Source organism: Eutrigla gurnardus (genome assembly GCF_963514095.1).
Source record: "Eutrigla gurnardus genome assembly, chromosome: 6".
Lineage (NCBI taxonomy): Eukaryota > Metazoa > Chordata > Actinopteri > Perciformes > Triglidae > Eutrigla > Eutrigla gurnardus.
Genome location: NC_139920.1, coordinates 9,612,167 through 9,632,611, shown reverse-complemented (window position 1 = coordinate 9,632,611; position 20,445 = coordinate 9,612,167). Strand labels below are relative to the sequence as shown.

Genomic DNA, 20,445 nt, shown 5'->3' with positions numbered 1-20,445 from the left:
AAAACGCTCTTCAAGTTTTGGAAGCTACTTCGCGGAGGTTCACTGTCATTTTTATTTCAGAGGCATTTACACCAACATGATTCAAGGATTTAAAGGATTAGATTATTAATGATTATGAATATTCTAGCATGGTGTACGTTTTAGAAAGAGCTTTGATAGCCAGTCGCTTTGTATTCTGCCACATGGACAAATAACATTTTTTTTTAAATAAACGCCTCTCTATTTTAGCATTGACATTTGATTAGTCACTGTGCCTTTCTGACTTCCTACATACCGCTGGACAGCTTGTCCTTTTGCAGCTTTTAATCGGTGTAATTCCCTGACCATCTGTCAAGGACAACAGCACTTTGATGGGACGGTCAGACATTCGACCAACCTGCACATGCCACTGATCTGCCATTAACATAGCATAGCAAGATGAACCCAGAGTCCACATTTAGCTCAGCTGTTTCTTTTTTACCAGTTTCTCCTGTAACTTCTGATTGAAATAAATTTTCTGTTAAAATATGACTATTTGTTATTAAAATAATATATATTTCCGCATACATGACCATAATTATATTTCCACAAAATGTATATTTTTTTAAATTCTCAGTTAGTCACACGTTGAATCTCTAAAATACCACTCCAGGTTAACTCACATGACTGAGTTTTTTCCCCTAGTAACTTTAATAAATGACAAATTCCACTTCATTTCATTTTAAATGCAATTTAGTTTTTATATAAGTTAAAAGTGACACATGCATGACATTTCCACTGGCTTCTGAAAATTAAAATTAAAAGTAAATATTAAATAGTTTAACAATAATTTAAAAAATAAGGGTATTTTAACTGGATGCACAGAAAATATCCAGCCAAAAGCCAATGAGACATAATTTTTTGTTCTCACACATTTTATAACCAATCACTTAATCCCTTAATAGGCTCTCCTCTTTCCTGATTGGATGCTGCTTCTCATGACGTTGGTGCTATGCAATTAAAAAAAAGATGAGACCTCTAGTCTTTGACCACCAAGTCAGGGAACATCCAAGCATTTCATTTACAGAAGGTTATCCTCTCATGCTCGTCGCCGGTCCGGCGCGTCCCCGCGCTGACTGACAGTCTAAACGCGGGGTGTCTCTGTGGAAACGCGGCCGCTCTGTAAACCTAAAGGTCGCGAGCGGCGGAGTGACAGCTTCCACGCGAAGCCGCCAAACAATCAATACGGTGCCAGCCACTGTTACACGGCCCCATCATCGACCATCAGCTGGGGCCAATAAGACGATACACAACTAACTGGTCGCATTCAATTAGCTCCTGCTGCTCCCGCCTTAAAGCTAATAAAGCGATTGATTGTTCCGGTTCGCCGTTGATGAACAGCCTGCACGCGCGCACACACACACACACACACACACACACACACACACACACACACACACACACACACACACACACACGTGTACGTAGGCCCACGCGCACGCGCGCGCACACACGCACACACACACACTGACCGACTGACTGACATGTTTAAGCATCGCTTTGATGCGATCTGAGCAATTTGTAGGCAATACGGTTTAGAAAAAGGCCTGATTATAGGCTGCACTTGGACAGCGTGTTGTAATTGGTTTCCACTGTGGAGATGATCTATATCTGTATGTGTGCGCGTGCGGTGCTGCTGTTTACGCTCGTGCTGCTGAGGCTCTCTCTGCTGCGGCGTCATCGACGGCCGGCCGCGCGCGGATTTTAAAGTCCGCGTATAGTTTTGGAAAGTGGCGCGTGGAGTCATCGCGGGGCAGCTCGGGCCTCCGTTAGCTCGTGAACGTCACTCCGGCACACTCGCTTTGTCGCCGCCTCGTGCTCAAACGTTGCATCTCGCGCGGGAAGAAGTGCAGCTCCAGTGAGAGGAGTCGTCTCATATCTACAGCACGATGAATACAAGCTCACATTCCTGCTGCAACACCTCACAGCATTTAAATGAAATATACTTATTTAATTTAATCGCCGCGACGTCTGATGGAAAACGGACTCTTTTCATTTTTGAATGAGATGGAGAAATTAAAATTAATACATTCTTATGTAATTGTCCCAGAGACATCAAGCTATAAGAAAAAAAAAGAAAAGAACTGCTTAACATTGAACGTTTAAGCATATGTGAATAATCAAAATATTAAAGCTGTTAATTAGTCTGCTTACAGCTTGTTGCCAATTCAAAGCATTTGAATTATTAATACAAGTTTCATTTTCTGGTGCAACCCTGTATGCGTGTGGAGAAATTTAAAAATCGACGAAAAATGATTAAAAAACTTAAGACATTTTTAAAATAATAATGATTACCCCCCCCCCCCCCCCCAAAAAAAAAAAACATATCAAGGATTTCTTGACAATGTCTGTGCAAAAACAAATAGAATACAAATTAAATGTATCCAATAAATAAATAGCTTTTTAATTATTAAAGTATCTCGATATTTACAATTTAATTTAAATCAGGCACAAACCTACACATCCGGATTTCTGTGCGTGTACAGCATACAATCTTCATCCGTCTTATATGAATAACCATCATCATCGTTGTTATCAACCTGCTGAGGAGGAAGACGGAAAATAACAATAATATTAATAGTAATAATAAAAAGGTAAACCGGCTCGATGGTTCATCCTCAAATTCCGGAAGAGTGCGGAGGAGGCTGTGGAGAAAGAAAAATCCATCTGAAAGAAAATTTCACGTCCGCCAAAAAGAAAAAAAAGAAAAAGTGGAGCACGAGCATACATTCACCTATCTGTGAGAAGTGACATTTCCTATGAACAGACATCATCCAGAGAGCGCGCACGCACAGAAGTGCAGCCTCCCTGCAGACACTTTGTCAGCTGAACGCACCGCACATTTTCCCTCCATATCCTTCACATCTCCACGTCGGTGGGGGGAAAGTACTGAATTCCTACTACCTTTGAACGCTCATTAGCACCTCATAATTACTTTACTAATTAGGATGACATGGTTATTAACAAGACGCGCTGTCATGACAGTCACCACCACTCCTCCCCATCCCTAAATATGTCGACCTTGCGCCTCTGAGAATATATACCCGTACAGATATCTTATGGCCTGATGTTCACATCTTAAACACAACGCATTTGATTTCCGATTCAAAATGAGCTCTGAAAACAGACCACATTTAGAGATGGCAACAGTTTTCAACTGTTACTCACTTTTGAAGAGTTTAACGAGATAAAGAGCAATATTCCGGAAATAATACGTGAAAATAACGGATATATATTTATAGTTCACCCTACCATAGAGCTGGAGCTGCTGCACAGCCACTGTGGATTTCTGCCTTTTTAGTTTATCAAGTTGTTTAGACCTCATAATTTAATTTCTTCTTCTCTGATCCCCCTCCCAACACACACACACACTTCCTCGGTTTTTCTGTCGCAGCTCGGACATATCATCTAAAATGTTTACAGCACGGCCTTAAAGCACACGCATGCTGTTTTTCCTCCTTTTTTAAAAGAGCTATCCTAGAATTAAACTCAACTCAATGGTTGGCTTGAACTGCCTCGATAAAGAAACAACTCCCTGATTGGTGAGGTGCCGCAGCCGGTCAGGACGGGAGCCAATGGCAGCGGCGGAAGGTGGGGGGGAGAGAGAAAAGGCGTCGAGTGTTTATTATAAAGGAGAAAATATTAATTCCCCCTCGCCGTGGGCCGTGACGTCAGTATAGGAAGTCATTGTAGAGCAACACCGGAGCGATTAGCAGCAAAAAGGGGGAGCCTGATGTCGAGGAGTCAGCCCTATGTATATCTCTCTATACGCCTCAACTTTTAACACAAAGTTCAATATCCAAACACAAAAAGCGACGTGGACTACGCAGACCCACACTTTGCTTTCCCGCATGTTCACTGAATGTAACATCTTGGACCGTCCGAGCCGCTTGTAAACGTGGATTTTGTTCCTCTCCTGGCTTTATTCCTCAACTATTTTTCTTTCTTTTTCTTTTTTATTGTTGTTGTACCTCCGAGTTAATTTTTGCTGACTTTCTTCTGGTTTGCGTCGGAGGAGGAGAAGCAGCTCGCTGTTGTTATGAAGACTTCACCACTCATTTGTTAACATGGAAGGATCCAGCGGGTCGAGTTTTGGGATAGACACTATTTTATCCAGCGCGTCTAACTCTGGCAACCTAATGAACGGAGATTTTCGGCTCGGCGACAGCAGGACAGCGGATTTCAGGAGCCTGGCAACCCCGTCGCCATGCTCGGAGATAGACACTGTGGGAACGGCCCCCTCGTCCCCCATCTCGGTCACCATGGAGCACGCCGCCGATGCGCATCTGGTCCAGGACAGCCTTCAGCATCACCACCATCACCACAACCAGCCGCAGAGTTTGCCGCTGTCGCCTCAGCAGCAGCAGCCGCTCGCCGGGGCCGGCTGCGCCCCGAGGAGCGCCACCTCTTCCTTTTTAATCAAAGACATTTTAGGCGACAGCAAACCGCTGGCAGCCTGCGCACCTTACAGCACCAGTGTATCCTCACCGCACCACACGCCAAAACCAGAAAGTGCCACGGCTCCGGACGGCTTCAGGCCCAAGTTGGAACAAGATGAGAACAGAGGGAAGTTGGACAAAAGAGACGACATTCAAAGTGAAATGAAATGCAACGGTAAGAGTTTAAAAAATATATAATTTATACCCGAAAGGTTTTATTATTGTTTTGTTACTGAAAATGCAGTTGAGGTGAATTATTATAGGCTACAAAAACGTGTAGCCCATAAAAACAAATATAAGCCAGGGATTAAAGAAAAGAACAATGTAATTAGCGAGCTAAAAATAATCAGAATAATAAGGTGTGATTCTTTGTCTGCGTTTGTGCTCCCTTTATTAGTGTAATAGATGTGAAAACAGATGTAAGCCTGGTGATCTTCCCCGTACGCCAGGCCTCCCTAGTGGGTCAATTAGAGAGATTATTGTTCTTCCTAGAGGGGGGATCATGGAGCACTGAAAAGCAGCTACAAATAGAGATGGATTGACATATTGATTTCTCGTTTTCTCAAGGAAAGAACAACAATAGCACAAAAAAAAAAAAAAAAAAAAAACTGCAGGTGACAAATGCACACAAATGCCTTTTATTCATTCTACTCCTTGATGCCACACGTGTGTGAGTGAGTGTTTGTAAAGTTTGACTGCAGGCTGAGCATCACCTGCGTGGGGTTATTTTCGCTTTATGGGCTCGGTGTTGAAACGAAGACGCGCTTATTATTCGGGACAGTTAATGGAGAACTGTCCCACGCAGGCCTGATTGCTTTGGTCTAATTCCCCCGCCTTGCTCTGTGCCTAGGGACGAAAGAAGAGGGAGACCGGGAAATCTCCAGCAGCAGAGACAGTCCACCGATGCGCACGAAAAAGCCTCGCAAAGCACGGACAGCCTTCACCGACCACCAGCTCAACCAGCTGGAGAGGAGCTTCGAGCGACAGAAATACCTCAGCGTGCAGGACCGCATGGACCTGGCCGCGGCTCTCAACCTGACCGACACACAAGTCAAGACGTGGTACCAGAACAGACGGTAGGTCCCCCCCGGTAACCATTAAAAAAATATATGTTTACATTGTTTTTAATAATTACTCGTGAAACAAACATGTTTAGGATCCACACATATTTTGTGTTTTTATTTAAATTGCTGAATATTTTTTATCTCTTCATATTCACATTCCACAGGCCTTTATTTTTATTCTACCATTTTAAATTGATTGTGTACTCATCAACAGACTTTATTCTACTCGATCTCGCGGCCAAGTAAGGCCCGATGATTTCCAGCATTTGTATTTTGGGAAGAAATATAATTTTATTGTATTTCCTAAATACATTGCATATTTAGGGCTGACATCATGACAAATAAAACGATCAAAATCAAGTAATGTCTTATGTCAAAACGTGTAGCATATTTTGAAAAGGAAAATGGTAAAAGTCTCTGTAAAATGTTTATTGATGTTAATAATAGTGTGTTTGCTCGCACGCTCTTTGTTTACAGCTGGGCCTGTCGCTCACCTTCCATTTAAACACTTAGTCGCTGCATGTTTTAATTACAGTTGGCAGTACAACGAAATGTCTTTCAACACACGTCCTTAACGCACATTTTGCCTCTTCGGTATTATTGCTGAAAATGTTCAATTTAACAATTAAAAAAAAGTTTTCTCTCTCTTCTAAAATCCTTCCACTGATATTTTACCTGCGACCTTTCAAAATAAAGGTTTATTTGAATACTATGTTATAGATAGTTTAATTATTAAAAGTATGCTTTTATGAGTTGGGACCAAAGCCTACAAGCATTTGATGCGTCTTGATATTCCCTTTTTTATTTGCCTATATGCAACCTTAGCCGTAATTTGGTGCCTCCAATAATTAGGCCCCTGCATACCAATTAAGGGGCCGTTTGGGAATACGCTGCAGGAGAGCAAGCGGATTAAATAATTCATCCCCTGTATTTTGATCTGATTTCCAGGACGAAGTGGAAGAGGCAAACGGCGGTCGGATTAGAGCTCCTGGCTGAAGCAGGAAACTACTCGGCCTTACAGAGAATGTTCCCGTCGCCCTATTTCTACCACCCGAGCCTGCTGGGCACCGTGGACAGCACGACGGCAGCCGCGGCGGCCGCGGCCATGTACAGCAGCATGTACCGGACTCCTACCGCGCCGCACCCCAGCCTCCAGAGACCTCTGGTCCCGAGGGTGCTCATTCACGGCCTTGGGCCGGGGGGGCAACCGGCACTAAACCCCCTGTCTAACCCCATGTCCGGCGGACCGCACCCGCGATAGAACTCTCAATGAGCCGAGAAAAAGACGGTGACCAGAAACCTGGTTGAACACGTGATGTGAGTAACTGCATCGGAACCACATTGCAGGACTTGTTCTCCCCCCTACCCCCCAAAAGACACATTTAAAGACATTTTACAGAAGTAAAGGAGGTATTTAATATAGGCCCAAATAGCCTAAAGTCCTAAAGACTCTCTGTCCGGGCGGGACAGACCAGAGGACTGCTCATGTCTGATTGTTTGTTTGTTTGTCTTTTGTACAAATACACTTACATTAGCAAATAAACTTATAAAGTTTATTAGATGGAGAAGAACGGAATGAATAAAGACGCAATGATACGAATTGAATTGCAGACGCTTCTATTTCAAACTTGAGTTCAAATTTCACTTTTTACGCAAGAAGAAGAATTTGTTCATTTATCAATGACACGTTATTGATTTTAACCCGGGTATTGGATTTCTCTAAATAGTGTCATAGCTTTTAAATCTAATTTTTTATATATTATAAAAAAATATTTCCAGCTTTATTGTGGTTCTTATTTTATTAATAGACATTTTCTACAATAAAGGAGTGTTTATTTCCTCTGAAAAATTAGGCTACAGTGGTGTCTCTCACTTCACCCTTTTTTGAGGCTGACATAATTTTTATGACATAAATGGACCAACGTAAATAATTATATAGGCGCATATGGTGTTGAAATCGGAAGATATAATTTAGTTTCAAACTAGAGGTCACTCTCCTCGTCCTGATGCACTACGTATGTATGTACATACATATGGATGCGCAGCAGCTGATTGGTGGTGGGCTGAATGGTTTGATGAGTCGGGTATACTGGGAATGTGGCCTTGGCTTAGCAGCTGTTCCCTGGGAGCACAGCAGACAATACGCCTGAATTTCTCAGCGTGAGCGATCAGGCGCAGGATCAGGAGAAGAAGCTTGCAAGAAACAAAACCAAGCCTGCTGATAATCTGCTGCTTCTCAACAACCAATAGCGCTCAGTCAACTTGTTTAAGGAAGTTTGGAGGGACAATCATCTCTGGTCACCTCGTTGCACATCATGATATTTTCCAGTATCATTTATTTTATTTTATTTTTTTAATTTCCCGTCATTTGCATGTTTGCATGCTGCTGCTTTGGCACATTTCTAAAATGTGATTTCTCCGGTTTTTGCAGCGATAGTGCAGCTGTGAATCAATGGCGCTTTCTTTGTACTGCGGCAAACTGCTGGTTTCAGGAGCAAAACTAAACAAATACAGCGCGGGTGTGGAAGTGAATGTTATGAAAATGCTTTGGTTTAATTTAGCCTCCTATAAGCGCGCACCCCGGAGAATAGGCCTTTGGCGGGGAGGCGCTGCGTGTGAATTAGCGCCTCGGGGCCCGTTTGTTTGGGTTTCTTTTCTTTGAAACCATCGCTATACACTCAGCCAAAACTGACATTTGCTGGGCTTTAAAGAAATAAGAGCAAGCATGCAAACCTGCAGTATTCTTTATCATTTTATTTTTTTAATTTTGAGATATCATTCTGAAGAGCGTCGGTGCGCTTATTGTTCATTCCGGCCACATTAGAGAAAACAGTGCTGCATTTTAATGCACCTCGTGGAAATAAAAACGCACACACACACACACACACACACACACACACACACACACACACACACACACACACACACACACACACACACACACACACACACAGCCAAACACACATGTCAGCACTGTCACTTTGCCAGTAAACACACAGGCTTAAGTTTGTCTGCGTCTTAATACTTTGAACACGTGTTAATGTTGCCTGTTTGCGCCGCCTGCTCGGCATTCAGCGCAGAAACACTCCCGCTGTCTGCAGTTTGCTGCGTTCACGGACACACTGCGCCCTTTACATGCATTTCCTCTCAGTTTAACCAAATTGCCAGGGCCAGAATTATTATTTATTCATTTGTATTAATATTATTATTATAAGCTCGAGTGTTTGCGACACAAGTGTGGCGCGCTCCTCATACACGTCCGTTCAGACTAATTACACTCATCACGATATGCATTCTCATTGCATCTCGGTGTAATCTTGTGGATAACAGCGAGAGCGCATCGGGCTGCAGAAGGGGAGACGCGTCGCTCTCTTGGCCTTGGAAGCAATGGTTGCGGAAGCGGCTCTGGCCTATATCGCCAATGTGGAAAAATATTAGCCTACCATATTGACCCTACAGCGTCTGCATATTACTGCAGAATAGTGGCGAAGCATGTTGTTCATATGCATGACTTCTACGGCATTATTTATTTATTGCACTCTGCGGGTGGGAGAGGTGGGGGTGTGGGCGCTTGGGCGGGCTGTTCCAATTCATTAATAATAGCCTATAAGCCATACAGCAGCACTGAATTAATAGGCTCCCGCTACCTGCTAATTCTGGGCGTTGCTACTGTCAGATTTTTTGTATATATATTTTTGTGTTTTTGTGTCTCCAAACAAAGCAGCTTTCAGTCAGTTTAAACTGGGCCACAGTGAGTCTGAGCTAAACTGGCAGCACAAGCCTTACTGGCATGCTCTGCGTGTGTTATGGACTCGAATGTGAATGTGTTTTTATTTTGGATTCACGCTTCATGAGATTTAAAGACAAAATACTTAATATTTTTTCACCAATTAATTCTAAGCACATGACGTGTTGCAGGGAGCTGCTCACGATGGATCACGAAACAGGATGGTATTATTTGGACCGCAGCTCCATGTGAAATTGCTGCCGAGGCCAAACAGAGTTTTTTGGGGAAGATGAGCAATACTTGAGAAAACACAATCAGTGGTGGAGGGAGGAAAAAAAGGGCAGCAGACTTGAATAAAGAGGATTAGGCCTTTCTTTTACACGGCGCATATTATCCAGAACAGATGGGCTTTAGAGGGTCGTTTTCTTCTTCGACTGCTTCTTCTTCTTGCCTCAAGGAACCTTGTTGGGCACTTTAATTGCCACTTTTTTCTCCCTCAACTGATGTAATGGTGGGATATCTTTTTCATTACAATAATGAGGTAACACTTGCTCTCCTTGGCCTCTCATTATCACATCTCCTACATCACTCACTAAACACAAATTTAACCCCCCTCCCCCCAAAAAACCTAAGTTCTCCAATACATCTTGTACACTATTATCAACAGCTGCTGTCTGCCGTCCCCCTGCCTGCCTGCCTGCCTGCCTGCTTGCCTGCCTGTGTGTTGATGAGTCCTTTTCATTACCAGCCTGCAGGAGAATTTAAAGCCCCGCATAATAATAGTTTGACCAGCAGCTTGCAATTTAAAACGATAACTTGTGTTGGAAAAATGCATCAGATGGACACATTGGGGGTTAGATAGTGTGCTGCTATTAACACCAAAACACATGCATCAAATGAGTTTATATGCATGCAGTGATCACAGTGAGTAAAAGCCAACCTGAGGAGAAACTGCAGTTAGATGGTCCAGCCTGGATATTTTCTCCGTGGGCACTTCTCTGACTATTTTCCCAATTTAGCTGTGAGGTGATGCTAAGAGGTGCTTAAATAAATACATTCTGAATACTCCTTGCGTCATCCAAATAGCATATTGTTTTTGTGCAAGCTATTCATTTAATAGAATGTAAATGGAAAAAAGGAAGGAAAAAAAATTCAACATTAATTTGCATTCACTTAACCATTAATGCTTAAACGTGCACTGAGGCATTATGGGTTATGAGAAGCCTACCGGACAATTATACAGATTTTACTTTTTGTTTCTTATTCAAACTAAACTGGTCTAACTAAAACTTTCCTGACAACTTCTCATATATAATGTGATGAAATGTGATAAAATAGGCCAAACATGCATTTTACTTAGATTTTTCTCATGTCTTATTTGTCTTTCGTACATGCATTGTATATATCAAATTAACTGGAGATTAATTTACTAATTAACAAAGATTATGATTTTGTTAATGTGGGAAATCCATTAGAGTGGACTACTGGGTGTTATCTCTATGCTATTTTGTTATTGAAGGTATACTGAAAGTGCACTGAGGTTGGTACTCTAGAGCTGACGGACATACAACTGATTATCAGACACTGTTAATAACAATGCCCCTGATGTGCACAGAGGTGCCACTCTCCCTGACCTGGCAACATGTTACCTCGGCTCCTTTGGTGCTCATATAACAAATTAGTGACAGGAAGTATTTGTGATAAAGCCAGCTTTCCCTAACGCATAATGCCCCTAAAGTTGGGTTGTTAAGGGCAGCCGGTAAACAGTGAGCAGGCTTGTTGACACGGAGGCTGTAAGCCATCACATCGTCATCTCATAAACACCCACCTCACGCCTGAGCCGAGACTAGCACGGACATCTGCAACAGTCCCGCTGAATGATGCCGCGGAGCTGCGACATATCATAGTTTAAATGGCCTCATCATTTCAGCAAATCCAGCCAGTTTCCCTCTCCCTTTTTGTCAAGTGACAGGACAGCTGATGGCAGAGAAGCTCCGCTACCTTTCAAGTTTCAACCAGGCGCCGTCACATGCGACCGCACAACCAAGAAGAAAAAAAGTCTGTCAGCAGTGATGTCAAAAGCTTCAATTTTTACAGAGCAATTAGGGGTTTCATCACAGCGGAGTGATGTCAGGATTCATTACGGCTCTGCAACGGCTAATTGCTTCAAGGTTAAAGTAACAGATCTGACGGCATTATATTTTAAGTGACAGACTCAAATTCTGGTGGTGTTTCACAGAGCACAGAGCTGACATTAAGGGAGTGTGCTCGACAGGATGGGGGCTGAGAAGCAATTGAAATTACTGCACATTAGGATTGTGATTGGTTCGAGTAGCAGGGACATGCATGGAGACTGCTGTTTGGGTCTACCTGTCTACCTGGGAAACAAAGGACAATGGAACGTTTCAAAAACTCTTTCATTCTTGAATTGTCATTGTCAAAGTATTGACCAGGCGGCAGCCTCCGTTTCTGAAAAGTGAAGCCAATGGGGAAGCCTTAAACTTGCATTTTCTCTAATGTCCATCAGGAGGCGACTCCTCTAGTTGTAAAAAAGACGCCTGATTACATCTCACTTGTTATTATCAGTAAACATTATAAACATGAGTTCATGCTCTCCATCTATAATAGATTCAAGTGTTCTTCAATACAGCATGATATTCATTTAGTAGATTATAGTGCATGTTTTGGCCTTACAACTTTAACCCTTTCAGTGGGTTTTCAGTTCACAAATGGTTATTTTGGTCACCTAAAAATATCTAATTCAGTTTTCCGATGTACTTGGCTCCACCCGCGTGTCACTTCTGGTTCCAAAAAACCAAGATGGCAACGGCCAAAATCCACGATAGTGATGACCAAGATCAATACTGACTCTACCACCGACGTTTCAAATGAATGGAAAATCTCAATTCTGTTCCAGCGTTCCCGTACTACGAAGCAATACCTCCTTCTGACTGCTCGCCATAGATTTTGTGTCTGTCTCTTTTGAGCCGTTCATCAAAAAAATATTTGCGTCTCTTGGATTAATTAATTAAGAAAGAGGCAACGAGAAGTCCAACATTCATATTTTTTTATCTGGTCAATCATGTTGGAACCTTTGAAGGGCTCCTGACACTGATTGTATTCAATACATGTTATGTTTAAATGACCAGCTGGCAAATGTAGATCTAAAAGCCGCTCTCCTTTTAGCTCAGTTTTGGTCTCCACCGACTCCTGAGTAGGAAATCTGCCTCTTTAGGCTCTAAATGGTCTGCTGCTCTCACCAGCCAGATGATTACTTGGTCATTTGGTGCTGGACATCAGCATACACAGCGTTGACAGCTGATTCTTGGAAAGCATCCACTGTGGCCGAACACGGTGCTAAAACGGTGAGTCTGAACGGAGCAGTGAGGATGCTGACTTACAGTCAAAACAATGAGCAGAAAGTCACGTTAAAATGCTCGAGAACTGAGGAGCAGCAGTCATTTTCTGAAGCTTCATCACAACAAGTGATCTCCATTCATTTCAGCCATAAAGGCAGTCAAGTGTGCTTTACAGATTCATATTCATACACAAAATCAATCAATCAATATATAAATGAAAACACAAAAACAGCAGGTACAAATATAATGAAATTCCAAAAGATACCGTAAAATAAACAAATGCACTAAATTAAACAATAATGTTTAACAATTTTATCTCGTATTCCTATTCTCATCCTGCTAGTTGAACATGCATCATGAAGCAGATTTATGTTATGTTTACACTTCCCTGATGTGTGTTCGACATATGTATGTGATCCATGACTATAAAATATTGACTCTAGCTGCTTTAAGACATGGTGAGAGCTCCAGCAGTAGAGCTCCGGCTTCAGCCTGGGCTAAGCTAGCACCCTTGTATTTAGACCTTTTCATATCTTAATGACCCAAATTAAGAGAGAAATCGAATGTGTTTGAGCAAAAAATGAATTATAGATCGGTGCATTCATGCCAGAGAGCCACTGGAGTAATTTCTTCCAAACGAGCAGTTGTTTACCCTTGGCTTTTCCCCCGTCCTCTTAAAGTAGAATACCTGATCCTTTGAACTGATTGTTTGTTTAACCGCTGCTGGGAATGGAGAATCCCTGAGGTCTGAGTAAGTGTTGATCTAAGGTTGGATTTGAAATAGCCTAATGAGGAACTCTTTGGATAATTAGTGATAGCTGGAATGCTTGTGGATAATTTGAGTGCTTCGCCACCCTGTATGAGCAAGACGACGGGGAGGAGGGCGGATGATGAAAGAACCCAAAGATCAGGGTTAATGAAAATTAGCATGTCAAGTTAGTCCCTACCTCGCTGGGTTTTTTTTGTTCTTTTTTTTTTTAATCTTTTGTTCCTTCCTCAGATGCCGTATTGTTGATGTAATGGAACAATTAGTGGAGTGGTTCATTGTAGGGATACGGTTCTGCTGGGCAGGACCGCGGCTGCTGCTGGATGTGCAGCCAGCACCGTGGTAATTAGAGTCTGGAGGTGTCTGCTGGTGACGTCCAGCAGGAAATGAAGAGATGGCAGCGGCTCTATGGGGAGGAAAAGGCTGTCCCCCTTCTGTGCCCGTTGGTAGAGAGTGAGAGACCGCAAACAGGAGCTGTGCCCAGTCCAGACGATCATACAAGTATGGACTGGCCCTGTGTGTGTGTGTGTGTGTGTGTGTGTGTGTGTGTGTGTGTGTGTGTGTGTGTGTGTGTGTGTGTGTGTGTGTGTGTGTGTGTGTGTGTGTGTGTGTGTGTGTGTGTGTGTGTGTGTGTGTGTGTGTGAAGACACAAAGCCATGACATATTTCTTTAGTCTTTCATAAGAGTTTTCATTTGCTATTTTAAATGCAAACAATACATATTAAAGCCCAACAGTGTTATGAAGGTAATCGACCCATTACAGAGCGTCCCCTGTCTCCCAAAATGATGTTCCCATACTACAATACTGCGTTGTGGATTATGTTTCGACGGGTCACGCTTGCTTTTGATATCTCAGAAATAAGATTTGAATGAGAAAGCAGAAGTGCGTGTAGAGAAGAGGTGGAGGAGGACTATCACCCAGTAGACGTTGCATGTGTGCATTTTTGTTTAGTTTGTTTTGCAAACGTTTTAACCACTGTGACTGTAATCTAAGAGAACATACTTTTTCCTCTGAACAAAGTTGAGTGCAGTTCAGTTCTATGCAAACATCATTTAGTAAGAGACAGGGTTGTAAAAGGTGATGAAATGGCTCCAGAGATAAATCTGCTGCTACATGATTGTTGAAGAGAGCTGTGTAAATAACGCTCGACGCCATGTTGTAATGATGAATGATATGTACAGCAGCAGCAATAAGAAATCTTGTCAAAACAGGACCAGAGCCGCATCTGATTCTTTTTTCTTTTTATCGATACAGCAACGCGGGTGTGGCGGCGTTAACCTCATTTCCATCGCGTTGTTTATTTTTTGTTTTTGGATCATGAGAATAAGCAACGAGCGCTTGCTGGAGATTGTGTTGTGGCACAGTTAATTACATTTTTAAATGAAGGCTGTCTGCAGATCAGCTTGGTAAAGAGTGACGTCGGGGGGCAAACATCGGGTGTAAAGAGAAGGGACTGACTGAGTTAACAAGTACCTGCGACATGCAAGCCCGGGCCTGCCGAGTGGTGAAATGTGATTAGGAGCTTGTGCTAAGCGCTGTCTGGCCCGCTCACTGCTCCACTGCTGCTGCAGGCCGCCGCTTATTGGTCCTTTTTTAGACATTTCACCACCATCGTTTCCTGCTAGAACCGGATCGACTGTATTTCTAACACGGGTCTGTACGTCGTACGCGTAGACTGGTGAGAAACTTGGACATGTGTGTACGCATAAACAATCAAAAGTATTACTAAACGGACGAGGGAGGAGCGCATCGCTAAGGGAGTCAGAATGGTGCATCGAGACAATAGTTGTGTTTCTCACCGGCAGCTCTTCCACGGACAAAACTGGTCTTTCTCTGCATTAACTATGGGTATGGGCTTTTTATAAGGTTATTTTCCCCGTAGCCACACAAAGCAGCTACCCCCCTGCTTGAAGCGATTTGCTGTTCACAATGCCTCAGCTTAACCAGCTAGGTCAGGTCAAGTTGACTCAGACAATAGGGACTTTAGTGTGTCACCCACAGCACAGAGTGTCGCGGAAACAAAGGAGGCTCGCTGCAAGTGGAGCAAACATTTCATAAAGTCGCGGCCTCAGTCTATAAATGTCCTGTCAAATCTGCAAGTTCTCATCAGGCGGACCTTTTATCCACTTTCAGACTTTGGATAAAAAAGAATAAATAAATAAATAATAGTTGGCTAAATATTGTAGGGATTACTTCGTTTATTTTCATACTTGTTCATTTATTGCCATTTTAAACCAATGAAGTAAACTAATCTTATTAAATTGTCCATTTTGCCATTAAGATGCTTGAGTACAATAAGGATGAATGCATTGGGGCTACGCGATAATCCCATATTATTTAAATCCCACCATGACAATATCTCATGTTATGTTATTATTTTATGATATTCTGTTTTCCAAGCAAATTGGAAATGAAAACAAAGAAAATAATAATTATTAAAAAGCATTTTTTCAATGTGTGGAACATTTTGTCTGGAGAAAATATTCTTGTCAATATTGAGATACTGATTTCAACCATAACACCCAGTCCTACAGTAATAACATTCATAGAGAGATAATAAGAGACCAGAAACAACTACTCAATTAAGCCATTAGTAAACAATTCTGACAGTCTATTAATCACAAGTATGTTTTTAAGCAGGAAAAAAAAGCTTGAGCTTCTTGAATGTGATTGTTGAGTTTTTCTCCGATAGTGAACAGAATATCTTCAGGCTTTTGGACTCTTGGTTGGAGAAAACACACATTTTTAATTTGTCAGCCTGGAATCGTGAAAACTGTTCTTTTCAAAGACTTAAATATTCATAATTCGATTAAGGAACAACTCTGCAGATTAATCAGAGGATGGTTTTCTCAGCCTACACTGACGGGACGAGTATTTTTATAGCATGACCTTTAGGTTTCCCTGCACATGTAGACACTGTAATATCATTAGAGGTTGTCATTCACTGCCACTGACGTACTCCCTGAAATGACTAGAGGAGAGGCCCAATTATAACACAACATATGTGCGATAATAGGGAGATAATTGTGCGCTGTTCACCATACCCATTTTAAGACCCAGCAGCCAACTCCCCACTCAGCTGCAGCATGAAAAATACATTTCGGCTTCGCTCATTCTAGCCCACAAACCCTCCAGTTATCATTACAATACGGCATACAGCAGCAGTGAAATCAGGTACGTAGCTGTGGAACATAAACTAAAAGCACTAAGTATTACCCGCATGCCTGAATGCAGAGATTCAAAAGAAAAAGAAATCCACGAATATATCACAGAGGCCGTATATGTTGTCCATACTTTATGGATGCGCACATCAACACCTACGGGAATTGGTATACAAAAGGTCTCTCAGCAGCATACACAATGGCTGCATATAGTGGGAGATGAACATCTGATTTGTCACATTTGAAACGCTAATGTTTAAACCAAAAGGAAGAGCACACAGTAATGCGTTCATTCATCTGCATAAACACCACCTGTCCCTGCACAGACAACTCCTCAAGCAGTGAAAGTTTAGTGGCAGCCTGTGTGCAAAGCCAATCAGTGGGGGCCCAGCTGTGGTTTCACCAACCCGTAGCGTTTTTCAAGTGTCAGAAAGCGCTCTGAGTACTGTTGGTGGTGCTAGAGAGAGAAGACTTTCATTTCATGTCATCCGCCAGCGAGACGAAATAGGCGACACGATAACAAAAAGAAAACAGGGTGCGCTATCACGATTGACATCCAAAGGTAATTTATGCCGGCCCTTTATTTACTCACGCAGCCTCCGTATACACACCGAGTTGTTCTTGAAGGCTAATTTGGAGCACATTTGGCATATTGCAGGCCCTCTCTCCTTAAGAATTTCCATCATTTGTCTCAGGCATGAGCACTGTGTTATCAAAATCCAGAACAGCATTGATCACCTCGCCTTTTTTATTGTTATCATCCCTGGAACAGCTCCTTAGTGCCAAAGCTTTTGTTTGTTTTTCCTGTTGTGTTTTTTTTTTCTCCTACGCTGATACTAGAACAATACTGTCAGTTTCTGTCTTGACTTCTTTCCAAAAGTGGAATATGGCATGTTCCTCAAATCGTATCTGTAATGAAAAGGAAAGCTTGCCTCGTGCGTGACACCTCTTCAGCTGCATGGGAGGGACAAAAGCGTGTAGTTTGTTTTGATGGTTAAAGAGGGGATGGCATCTGGCATCGTAATTATTTGAATAAATTACTGTGGAGCACTGATAAATGAAACCGAAGGGCTGTCAGATCTTGATCAGATTCTTTTAAAGCCACGGTTCTTTTTAGAAACACGACCACAATTCTCAGAAGCCTGTTTTTTTGTTAAATTATGTGTCATCTGCTCCCTTTGACTGCAGTCTTTTTTTATTATTATTTTGATAAATGCAATTCAATTATCTATTGCTTTTGATAAATGCAATTCAGCGAGTGGAAATCTTTATTTCTTTTATTCTTCTTCTTTTGACCCAAGGGCTCTTGTGGTTTTTTTTTTTCTTTCTTCATTTTCCACAATTGTAGTTTAGGTAATGGTCACTTCTTTCAAGTACTCCACTTTCACAGAAGCTTTTAAAGGTAGAATTGTGGGTAAGTCAACTGTCACCACCAAAATCATAAGACTGATCCACAAGGAAGAAAGGGGCCAATTAGAGATCATTTGGCAAAGAAGCTTTCGATTGCTTTCACTGTCGTCTTATTTGGTCTTTTTGTTGACCTCTGCTGAGAGCAAAGGCGGATTCTCTGACAACCGGGAGAGGGGCCGCTGTAACGCTGCTCTTTCATCTCGCATTGTGAGAGCACAAGTGCCTGTCTCTGCCAGCCACTTTAATCAACTTAATGCAACTGATACTGCCCATTGTTATGAGCCTCTGGTCTAATTCAAAGAGGACCACAGATGTGTGATGCTGCAGAGGCTTTTTCCGCGAACCTCTGTGGCCAACAAGTGCTATGCGGGTTAGATGGAGGCACAGGGAAGATGGGGGGTCATGGGATATGCAGACAACACTCAGACAACCTGTCTGCAAGGGCATGCTGGTTCCTCTCTCCTTTCCTTTCCATATCCACGTCTTTACAAGGGCTACACAGCACATCTGATATGATATGTGGGTGATGGACCTTTGTTTAGTTCAAAGGTTCATACCTCTTTATTCCTAAGTCCCTTTGTGGATCCTTGGGCCTTGAAATATGTATAACTGTCCTTTTCATTCCAGCCATGTGAGGGGAAATCAAAGCCAGAAGTTTCAGTTTGAAATGGAGTGTCCATACAGTGTCATCATTTCTTAACCCGCTACCTGGCACAGAGCCTTTCATGACCTCCAAACCACCAACATCCACTATACTGCATGTTGAGCCACAGCATCCAAATACATTATCATGTGTTCAAAGTCTGGAGCAGACACGGGCTGTTCTTCAGCATTCTAGTTTTTGTTGTTGACATATACCGAACAATGATTTGCTCTGTTTGTTTTTTTCATTAACAATGTTTTATTGCTATTATTGCTATTATTGCTATTCTTGGATGCAACAATAATACATTTAGTCTATGAGCTCTTACTAACACACACACACACACACACACACACACACACACACACACACACACACACACATAATGTTACATTTGATAATAATGACAAAAAACCTCAACTTCATATTTGTCTGTATTAAATCCATATTTTAAAATCTTATTAATAGAGTTGAACTGTTACTTATTGTACTTACTTATTGTAAGTTGCTTTGGACAAAAGCATCTGCTAAATGCCCTAAATGTAAATGTAACTGAAATGAAAAAGCCCATTAATCCTTTTCACATCCCGGTCATATTGTGCACCTATTTAAAAGTATTTTCAGAAACAAAAAAGATTGATTTCTTCGTATTGTTTTAATGTAATGTTGTATTCCTTCCTTCCTTCCTTCTGGAAAACTTAATATGACACGTGCTTACATCAGCCAACAAATTTCAACCAATAATACCGTGACATCCTTTGGCTCCGCACAGAGCTGGAGAAGGTCCTTGCCTGACCTGTTTCACTTAGAAATACATCACAATACATAAGCTAAATACTCTTGAAATGCTGTTTCAGCTCAACTTTCAAAGAGAAATCAACTTGCTTTTCTTTGCGTTTTTCTGCAATAGATGGATAGTTTAAATTGCGTAGCAATTTGTTGATCCAACAATCAAAATTTAAAATAGTTAATTAGGTAAGCTATTGCAAGCAGCAGGACTCTGAAGGAACCTCACAACACCGAACATTGATAGAGAAGTTCCCCAGCTGCAGACGCGCTAGCACCTTCACAGTTCAGTCAGCTACCCGGGGTTGCTATAGCAACATCGCTAAAACACAGTTTTGGTGCTCACTGACCCCGGGACTTTGAGTTTTTGCGTAACTACCTAACATACTCCTCATTCGTTCATCCTCATTTACTAAATGATTCAGAACCTTTTTTTAATTACCTAGTTCAGTAAATGATGGTACTTAGTGGCTAGCTTTCACAGCCGAGGTGAAACACGCAGCTAAATCAATGTTTTTGATTCGTAACTGATTCAGAATGTGTTTTGGTTGCTTACTTTTTTTCCATGACAAAATAAAACAACAAAAACAAACATCACTGCAGTTGAAATTGTCGGGCTGTGAAGCTATTCCAGTCACTTTTGTAATCACAAATTTTCTGCATTTTTTTGTTTGACCACTCGGAGCCATAAATGCAAGCAACCATCATCCATAATGGCACCTGATAGGCTGATTCCTTTTGTTCATTCATCTCCTAGCAATAAGCACTTAGGAGTCCAGAGATGGCAAATTTAAATTGTAGATTTGCACTACTACAAACTGTAGATTGTAGCAGGTTTGGATCGTAGAACAGCTTGGAATCAGGGATGACAGCTAAATGATGGATTCTTGCTAATGTCATTTATCCATCAGCCCCGTTTCGGACTAGCGCTATCCATTGCACCACGTAATTAATTCAGTTCTGTCTTGTATTGCAAATTTTCACAACCAGTAGAATAATCAAACACATGTGCAGTGGTTTCTGTGCATAACTATTTTATCCAACATTTAAGAAAAATACAAGAAAAATACA

At 41.9% G+C, this 20,445-nt stretch overlaps 1 protein-coding gene across 3 annotated transcripts; it reads left to right on the top strand.

The window, feature by feature from the left end:
• Positions 1 to 3,747: 3,747 nt before the first annotated feature.
• barhl2 (BarH-like homeobox 2) lies at positions 3,748 to 7,013 on the top strand. 3 transcript variants are annotated; one of them, XM_084011355.1, is made up of 3 exons: positions 3,748 to 4,632; positions 5,320 to 5,533; positions 6,470 to 7,013. In XM_084011355.1, exons 1-3 carry the CDS (start codon positions 4,086 to 4,088, stop codon positions 6,780 to 6,782), a joined length of 1,074 nt encoding a protein of 357 aa, XP_083867481.1. In that variant the 5' UTR covers positions 3,748 to 4,085; the 3' UTR covers positions 6,783 to 7,013. The 3 variants fall into 3 exon arrangements, with proteins under 3 accessions (XP_083867481.1, XP_083867480.1, XP_083867479.1); XM_084011354.1 differs by having other exon boundaries at positions 5,317 to 5,533; XM_084011353.1 differs by having other exon boundaries at positions 5,308 to 5,533; positions 6,470 to 7,010.
• The last annotated feature ends 13,432 nt before the right edge of the window (positions 7,014 to 20,445 follow it).

Excerpts from the sequence above, each read along its gene's own strand:
- barhl2 (XM_084011353.1), top strand. The coding sequence starts at position 4,086 with ATGGAAGGATCCAGCGGGTCGAGTTTTGGGATAGACACTATTTTATCC. Across the intron at positions 4,633-5,307 it reads AAGTGAAATGAAATGCAACG|GGACGAAAGAAGAGGGAGAC; the intron begins GTAAGAGTTTAA and ends CTCTGTGCCTAG. Across the intron at positions 5,534-6,469 it reads ACGTGGTACCAGAACAGACG|GACGAAGTGGAAGAGGCAAA; the intron begins GTAGGTCCCCCC and ends TCTGATTTCCAG.